At 36.7% G+C, this 9,479-nt stretch overlaps 1 protein-coding gene across 1 annotated transcript; it reads right to left on the reverse strand.

Moving 5' to 3' along the window:
* Nucleotides 1–3,189: 3,189 nt before the first annotated feature.
* On the reverse strand, nucleotides 3,190–4,098 carry LOC143855107 (VQ motif-containing protein 8, chloroplastic-like). The gene has a single exon (XM_077365294.1). It carries the CDS (start codon nucleotides 3,959–3,961, stop codon nucleotides 3,350–3,352), a length of 612 nt encoding a protein of 203 aa, XP_077221409.1. The 5' UTR covers nucleotides 3,962–4,098; the 3' UTR covers nucleotides 3,190–3,349.
* Between the last annotated feature and the right edge of the window lie 5,381 nt (nucleotides 4,099–9,479).

Here is a 9,479-nt window from a genome sequence, read left to right on the forward strand (position 1 = left end):
CATTGCATTTCATTTTATTAAACAAAACCTCACACCCAAAATCAAAACACTTCTGTTGTGAATTGTCATTTGAAGTGCATCCTTCGACAATATTGCATCTTCTTGAGACTGACTCTTTTGCCACACCTTGAAATCTTCATCAAAATAATCATTGTTCTTCCAAACTTTTAGTGTTCCCATTGAAAAGGGTCCTTGTATTTCACCACAAGGGTCCACATAGTGGCACACTACACGACTTTTTGCACTAAAATATGGTAAGGGTCCACATAATGCCATACTACACGACTTTTTGCACTAAAGTATCTCTCTCTCTCTCTCTCTCTATATATATATATATATATATAAGAAAAGTGCATTTTTTTTTGTGCGCTTAAGTGGTTATAACGCCTCCCATTGGTTCGCTTAAGCATGGCCCAAACATTTAAACGAATGGGAGGCGCTATAACCACTTAAGCGCACCAACATATTCCTCTCTCTCTCTCTCTCTCTATATATATATATATATATATATAGCTAGTTATCTTTTTGTTATAGTAGTTGTTTCCACCATCGGAGAAGCTACTGCAACTACATTGGTTTGGTCTTTGTTGTCATCACTTGAATCTATTTTTGTAGCTCCACACATTGAATCTTCGTCATCCTTCGACATAAACTTCAAGCATCTCGTAAATCTCTTCACACCGAAAATCAAAATTCTTACGTGGTGAATTCAATCATCCAAAGTCCAATCGTTCAATAAAATTGCATCTTCTTGAGACTAACCTGTTTGCCACACCCTGAAATCTTCATCAAAGTAATCCTTATTTTTTCAAATTGTCAGTTTCGCCATTGAAAAGGGTCATTGTAAGGGAGAAAAGCTAAATAATCCCCGCCCTATCATTTAATTTCTTATTATTTTGTAGATATAATTTTTGTCCATAACTAATCTAGATTCAATTTCAAGTTTTTTTCTTTTTAATTTTTGTGCAATTAGCATAAATGTTTTTCTTTTCTTCTCAATTGGATGATCCTCCCTCTCCTCTTGGATGAAGCTCGAATTGAAGTGCTTTCAATTCAGGAGTTTTTGAAAGGCCCAACCGAGGGACACCTCAATATATCTCAAGAGGATGTGACTCTAGTTAATTGTATGACATCATGCCGATCGATCGATCATCTCTTCAATCAGTTGAATATAGGCATTCTATTCCACATTATTAACTTTTTTGTCTATTTCGTTTAATCATCCCACCTTGTAAAATTTCCCACATGTGATCGATGAATATTGGAAGGCATGCCAATCACGGTGCAGAGAAAAATTGTCGCCCACTCTCTATATATCTCACTCATGCCTGGATCTGAAATCATCTTGATTGATGGCTACTTCCCTCTTCCAATATGTTGTTCCATATAGGAAGGGTGTTTCTAACATGAGCGGTTGGGGAGCGTTTGGGGGGGCACACGTTAGGATTAATTTTCCACATTTGGTCATTATATCATGTGTAGAGAACTCTTATGTTTAAAAAAGGGCAATGATAAATTCGCACCCCCTATAGGATAATTCGCACCCGTTTAACATGAATTGACGTTAAAAAGCGTTCAAGTCTGCCGCATACCCTCCTTTAGAGGGGTGCAAATTATCCTACAGTGGGTGCGAATTTATCTTCGCCCTTAAAAAAGTACTAAAATGAGATCATATATGTTATTGGGATTATTGGGAGACAATCGTCAATCGAGTGGGATTGGTGCCTAAAACTTTCAAATTCCGTAAGCACAAAACAAACCTAATTGGAACGTATGCCTGATATCCTATAGAGTGAAATATAGGTCCTAGACCCTAATCAAAGTGATGACTTTTCGTTCATATCATTGAGCTCTTCCGGTCTGATTCAAACAAGTAGACCCTGGGAATGGTGCCTTCTTTTTTCCATCGTTGAAGAATAATGTTACGTTGGGAAGGAATAAATGAGCTGCCTGCAATGACTAACTTTTAAAGGTTTAGGAACAAACAATCCCTCACATGTTTCAAATTAATTCATATAGGAAATAAAATTTATGGATAGATATGTATTCTCTTTTAGTAGAGGTAGACTCCCTGAACATATAAAATGGGTGAAGGGGAGTGCCTCCCATCCTTGGAGGTTCGCTCAGTGGATCGATGAGATTTTTTATCATTTTAATAGATCCTTTGTCTCTTTTCGTCGTGTTAGAAGATCGGCGAGCGAATAGCGAGGCCGATAGCCTAGCTAGGCAGGAAGTTTCTAGGGCGGCTTTGGAAATCTTCGCCCGTGATGTATTTTGGTCATCTTTTCTTTGTTTCTTCTTCTCTCATGTTTTTGTGTTTTTGTTCTTCTTTTGATTTGCTCTTGATCTTCTCGATCGCCAGGTCGTACCAAGGATTGTTTTTTAGTAATACAATTCTTTGCCATTAAAAAATGTATTCTTTCTTTCTTTTTTTATGGTAAGCTTTGGCAGACCCCTACCAGTTCATTAAATAATAGGAAGATAGAGATGTGTTCATAATTACTATGGGAGGAGAGAGAGAGAGAGAGAGAGAGAGAGAGAGAGAGAGAGAGAGAGAGAGAGAGAGAGAGAGAGAGAGAGTTTAGGCATCCATAACATATATTCATTACCTTAACCTTTGTTTATTTTATTAATAATTAAATTAAGAAGGAAAGAAGAAAATTGCTTCCCTCAAGGAGGCAGATTATTGGAGCGGTACACCACGGAATCAAGTTGATTCACACAGAGATTTTAGACAAGTTCATAGTAGAAGTTGACTCTTTGAATATGATTCGATGGTTGAGGGAGAGTGAGGCTCATCCATGGAGGTTTGAATGGTAGATAGATGAGATATCAAATCAAGTGGTGAGAACCTCCATTGTATACCATCATGTGAGCAGATCGGCAAATAGTGAGGCCGACCGTTTATCTAGGAAAGGGGCTTCAAGGGCGGAGATGGAAAATTTTGACTTTCTCCCTCCTTTATTGGTTGTTGTATCTTGTATCTCATTTGTTGTTCCTTGTCTTTTGATCATGTCGATTGCCATTAATTTATTGGTTCTCCCCATAATTTAATTCTTTACGATTCAAAAAAAAAAGAGAAGAAAAAAAATGCTTCCCTCAATTACACCCCCTTACCTCTCACCATGTGTGGAATTAACAAAAAAAAAAAAAAAAAACCAATCCATTTCGAATCATAAAGAGCAAAAATTGAATGAAATCATACATACTAATTTTCATTTGATGCTCACTAATCTGGAGCATAAATTTATCACCTTAAAAAAAATTACCAGTCCATAAATAAGAAAATTTGTGTAGAGAACCAAGAATTCTCACACCAAAATAAATTAAATCAGAGCCAATCAGAAATTCAGTATTCTGGGAACGCTTTGAGAACCTCCATAACAGAAGGCGAGATAGAGCTACCCATATTGAGAGGAGAGAAACCCGAATCCGGATATCTGTAAAATGGCCTAGTAGAGCAGAAAAACTCCGACGAATTCGGCGTGAACAACGGGATATCAGAGAAATAGCTATTTGTTGGATCAAACATCGGAGACATTGACGCCGAGCTCACTTGTAAATCACAATTCTCATCAGTAAGAACCGAAGCCAACATTGCATTATCAGTAATTCTCATATTATTCTCTTCTAATGAGGCATTTCCGGCATCAACTGGGGGTGGCGGGTCATCGGATTGAGAGAGGCCGGTGAGCTTTTGCACGACCGCCATGAAATCACGAGCATGTGCATGTATAACTTTGGGCGAGTGAGTATAGATTATGACCGGATGTCGGTGTTGCTGTTGTAATGGAGGCTTCCCGCTCGCACCGGTTACAGACGATGTGATGGAATTGGACGAAGATGATGAAGATGTCTTCTGAATGATGTGAGATTCCTTGTTGATCTTCAAAGGAGAGGGACGATGTCCGTTGATCTCGCGTGTAGTCTCTTGATCATTATTATAGTGGGAGGGGATCATTATTAATAAAGAAAGCTTTGAGAAGGCGTAAAATGGGTGAAGGTAATTGGAGAAAAGAGAAATGATGAGGTGGGTTTTTTCTGTTCTTTGCTGTGTTATTTTCCTTTTTTTGGGTTTGGGTGATTGATGAATGAAAGTGAGGTTGGGGAGAGAATAGAAATAAATAGGAGAGGGTAGTTTTGGAGAGAGGGGATGAAAGGCGAAATTTGGTGGGGAGAGCCAGCAATTCTGACCGTTGACATTGTTGTGTTGTGGGATTTTTAGGGTTTAGCGGGAAATTGGTTTTGGGAGGGTAGATATGTCGCTTTCGCCTGAAAAGGCGGAAAGACAATGACGGCGGAGTTGGCGGGAGGATGGTATGGTTTTTGGAGCTTATCTTTATATAGACAATTTTTTTTTTAATTTTAATTTTCATTTTTAAATACAATAAATAGTCTTCTGATATTGGCATTACCATGTTTAAAAGAGAAGCCAAGCTGAGTTTGTGTAATTATTGAATCATGGTAGTGCCAGTATCAGTATTCAATAACTTTTTATTTTTATGTAAAATTATTTGATATGTGACTAGTTTTTTATATTCTTGTTTAAATAATTAAATGAATTGAGTCATTTAATGGTTAAAAACCAAAGTAGCAGTGGTTTTGGCTAATTTGTTTCTTATATTTAATTATTTATGCACAAGGAGAAGGAGATAAACATGAAGGAAAATAAAAAATGAAATGATTAAATTAATTAATAGGGAAAAAGTGGTTTTTTAATGCGGTTAGAAGGTTTGACAAAGGAAGATGAGGTGGTCTGAAGAATAGGAGTGGGCTGCCGATATTGAAAGCAACCATGGATTGTCTAGATGACCATCATGAAATTTGAACATCATCACAACTGACATATCAGTAATTGGATGGTTAGGATTGTTTGACTGTTTCGATTTTTTTGTACCATTAAGTAATATCTTCCGGATGCCAAAGAGCCACGTGTACATTGGTGATATATGAGATACTGAGATGGATTATGGACCTTTCATCAATGGTCTTGTGATTTGGATAGTCAATGGGTGTTTCTTGTGATTTGGATAGACCATGGGTGTTTCTAATTGTGATTTGGATAGCCAGTGGGTGTTTGGATCTAGGGAAAAAGATTCAGTGTTTAGTAGGTTTGTAAATTTCTTTGAAAATGGAGAAAAATTTTCAAATTTGGAAAAAAAGGGCTTGGAAAAAAACTTTACCAAACACTAAAAATGTGAGCATATATGACTCACTTTGTTTTACACTTCACTTAATTACTGCTATTATTTTTTTATGGAATTGTAATTATCTTTGATAGTAATCTTAACAGCTGGTTAGGCATATAAGACAAAGTGATTTCCCCATATTATCAAAACATGGTTGTACCTTATACATTTCTTAGATATCAAAACATGGTTGTAACGAAAGAGAGTGGATGATCACTTTATACTTAGCTGGGTCAACCCAAACTCTATGAGGGTTTAGCTCGTTGTCAAAACTGTGGACGGCCCTTATTTATCTCTTCCAACCACAGGTGAAAGTATGGTTGCTCGCCATCTCCACCGTTAAACTTGGCATGAGTTTTCAATCGGAACACGTAAAATGATGAGCCCTACTTTTCAATTAGAACAGGTAAAATGTTTGATCAGAGGACTAGAGTTTTGTCATGTGAATGTAAGCCACTAGCATACACAAAGACTACAATCCAAAGTCCAAACCAAACATGTGCAAAGGTGACCAGAGAGAGAGAGAGAGAGAGAGAGAGAGAGAGCGAGATGAAGTTGGATAGGCTTGAACTTGAAGTCTTAATTAAGATCCAATAAAAATACTGTATCTAGTTTTCATTCAAAGTCCAATGCCGCAATGACGTTGGGAGCTTAATTAAAACGCAAGAACAAAGACATATGCAGCTATTTTTTGTAGTTCTAACGAGACTAAGCTCAGAAAAGAAGCCACCACGAACTTTAAAATTTTGAATCTCCTTAAGAGCCTCATGTTATATTGTGGATGTAAAAAATAAAACCCATGTGCGCCATTCAAAATATAGAAGTAAAACCCATGTGCAAAAGTGCATGCCTTTCTTTTCTTCATTGCTTTCGCGTGATTTCTATGAAGACCATAGTTAGTAGCAGGTCTTTCTATTCTTCGTTACTTCTCATGATGTATGTGAAGACCGTAGGTAGCAAAATTTGATATCTAGAAAATACTGAACTAGAAATTTTTGGGTTTAATTAATACAATATTGCTTCAAAATATGTTGTAAAAAAGGACGGTCAAATAAATGGATACGTGAAAAAACACGTTCAATGAATGCATGTGTTAATATGTGGCATGTCTATACACGTAACCATGGTTTAAAATTTCGGTTTTGATACCGGTTTCGGACCCTGAAAATTTGAAATTTCGACCGAAATTCTGAAATTTAGACCGAAATTCTGAATTTCGGTCGAAATTTGGTAATAATTAAAAAAGCTTATTTAATTCATTTCAAAATTTCGGACCGAAATTTTGTAACATTTCTTTTTTTTTTTTAAATTGCATTTTCTCGAAATTTCGGTCAAAATTTAAAACCATGCACGTAACACTAAAATCCGAAGAATATCATTAATTTCTATATAAAAAATACAAATTAGAAGGGGGTACTAGTGTGTATCATCCCTTTTAGGGGTAATTTTTTTATTTAATAATTATAAGGGGAAAAAGTTAAAATATTGACATAGTAAACATGTTTAAAATGTGTTTTCAACAGTTGTATAAAAAAAATATGTAATTTTTAGGAGTTATAATCCGCTATTGTAAAACAGTTTTCTTGTAGTGAGGGTTTTATAACCAGTTAGTAAAATGAGCAAATCAGTTATTGCCACAGCAACATGAGTGACTATGGCTCCCCTCCGTTTAACTTAAAACTCTGTTCGGGTTGGTGTAATTTTATGGAAAAGTTTGGAAAAGAAAATATTTCAAGAATTTCCTGTTCCGATTACGCATGAAAAAATTAACTAAGTTCTAACCACTACAGTTCAATTTTTTTTTTTGAGGGGCCTTCAATTATAATGATATCCCTCTAAAAAAACAAACATATGGGGTTTGCTAGCATCCATCGCAAAGGGCAATTTGCAGATGGGCTGTTGCATGTGAGAGTAGCCACCTCGTGAATGAAGACAAAATCTGCTGAAAAGTGAGCCTCTGTTGCTGCTCTCACATGCAACAACAGCCCATCGCGAAATGCCTTTTGCGATGGAGGTTAAAGAATGCCTCATAAGTCAAGTCTGCTGCTTTCCCTAGCCTTACCTTTCCAATGAAGAATAATTCTGCCATTCAAAAGTGCAGTTGAATCCCATCATTTCCATGTTGAAATCATTGTATTTTGGGCCCTACCATGTGTTTATCATACCCCACAAAAATCTTAACCCTACGATTTTTTGCTTGCAAATTAATACTGTTACCCGAAATTTTCCACAACTCCTATTCGGATTTCCAATTAGGCCCATTTTGGATTGCATGAATTTTCTGAAAAAATATGGAAAAGAAAAACTTTTCCAAAATTTCATGCTTTTCCACTATCTGATTGCATCGCTTCAAGTTTTATTTATAGGGACCTTTAATTTATAATAACATATGTAAAGTTTATCGTTTCCATCTAAATTGTGGACATAAAAAAATTCATATCAATTTTTTTTTTCTCAAGAAATGCTTTTCCATCAATCCAAACAGGACCTTAAGAATAAAATAAATAAGAAATATTCAAGAAGTGTGACTCCTTAATCCACAAGGTTGAAGTTTTCTGCAAATGGGTGTATACTTTTCAGGAGGGAATATGATTCAATGGCTTGTCGTGTGCTAATCACTTCATGAGATATTAATACATTAATTATGGTACTTAAGACAAGTTGATAAGAAGGACTTTGCTTGGACATTTCATGGAAAGCCATTTCGTCCGTGTTCCCTCTTGTGCAAAGTCAGCCGCAAAATGGCTTTCTGCGAAATTGCTTATCAAATCCCTGATAAGAATGTCCAAAACTTGAGGTCTCTTCTAAACAACAATTAAAATAGGACACTTAGAGTATAACCGGACTCGGTAGCCGACAACTGAAGTTTGCTACCTGTACCAAAAATATTAATTTTTGATGATTTTCCTATTTTAGTTAAATTGAGGAACTAGGGACTTTCACGAAAGGAATTTTGCAGTTGGCTGTTGAATGAGAGAGCAGTCATGATGAATTAAATGAATTAGACAAAATTTGAGGAAAAGTGAGCCTGTGTGGCTGACGCCCCAATCAACTTCGTTAAGGATTTTGGGCATAACCTACGAAACTCCAAATAAGGAGAGAGCAAACCTTGACAACCGAGACTACACATGACAATGAATCAGCATGTGGATGTGCATCGTCTCACCATCACAACACAGAGCATTAGCTGATTATTACCCGATTTCAATAGATTAACTGGTCAACTGTGTGCGCGCGCATCGACCAATTAGACTCTCTAGGAATGTCCCAGATCTATACTTAATTAGATACTTTTGACCTGTACTATCCCGACAGGACACACCACCAACCCCAACACACCCCCCCCCCCCCCCCCCCCCCCAAGAAACAATCGAGTATGCATTTTCATGTATGCGAGTCTCTCCTTTCATGCGTCAAATAAGTAGACTCCAATATGCATAATCTCACTCATCATTCGAATCTCTATGAAGAAGATACTCTATTTACCATTCGAGAAAAAAAAGAAGATACTCTATTAACCTTTAAAATTCTGAAACAGTTTAATCATTTTGATTTTTTCTTTTCTTCCTCAATAGGGTATCACAACCTATGAATATGTTGTGGTCCCTGAGCGAGGCACCTGGAGCATCTGTCGACGATAATAACCAAAATGTGTTTTATTCTCCTTCTGGTTCTGCAACGACGGGCTTAAGTGGCGAAATTTCTTTGGGTCTGCAATACAAAGGTGCATGGTGTACGCCTCCAAGGATATTTGTTGATCATCAGTTGATCCAGATGCAGCTTGGTTTGCAGATAGAGTAAACAAGTTGCCTGAGAAGGTGGTACAAATTAGTACTTATGGTAGAAATTCGTCTATTAGTCACTATTTGAGGGATATCTACTTGTAATGTTTGGATTTTAGATGCCTTTTTTTCCTTTTTTTTCCTGTCCAAAAAAGAATCCAGCAGTCACTATTTGAGAGATATCTGCTAGTAACATGTTAAGTCAGTAGCTTGGATGTTTAGGTAATTGTTCAATCAGTGGGAGCAAGATGTAACATCATTCTTCATGGCAAGCATTTGTTTGGTTTCTTTAAGAATCTTTAGAAACATTTTCTTCATATGATTGTATTGAATCGACAGTACCTTCGTACGTACTACTACTTTAAAGCTGCTTATGTATTGAAAGGATGACTCCATGCAAGGAGAAGAATGGAGGAACATAGAAGGCTTGTGCTTTGACAGCAGAGGAACAAGATAAAGGACAAGCTGGATTAGTTTTTGGAGAAAGTTGGTTTTGTCATCAAGAGTG

Source organism: Tasmannia lanceolata, unplaced genomic scaffold (assembly GCF_043159265.1).
Source record: "Tasmannia lanceolata isolate RefF3 unplaced genomic scaffold, GAP_Taslan_0.1 ptg000020l, whole genome shotgun sequence".
Classification (NCBI taxonomy): domain Eukaryota; kingdom Viridiplantae; phylum Streptophyta; class Magnoliopsida; order Canellales; family Winteraceae; genus Tasmannia; species Tasmannia lanceolata.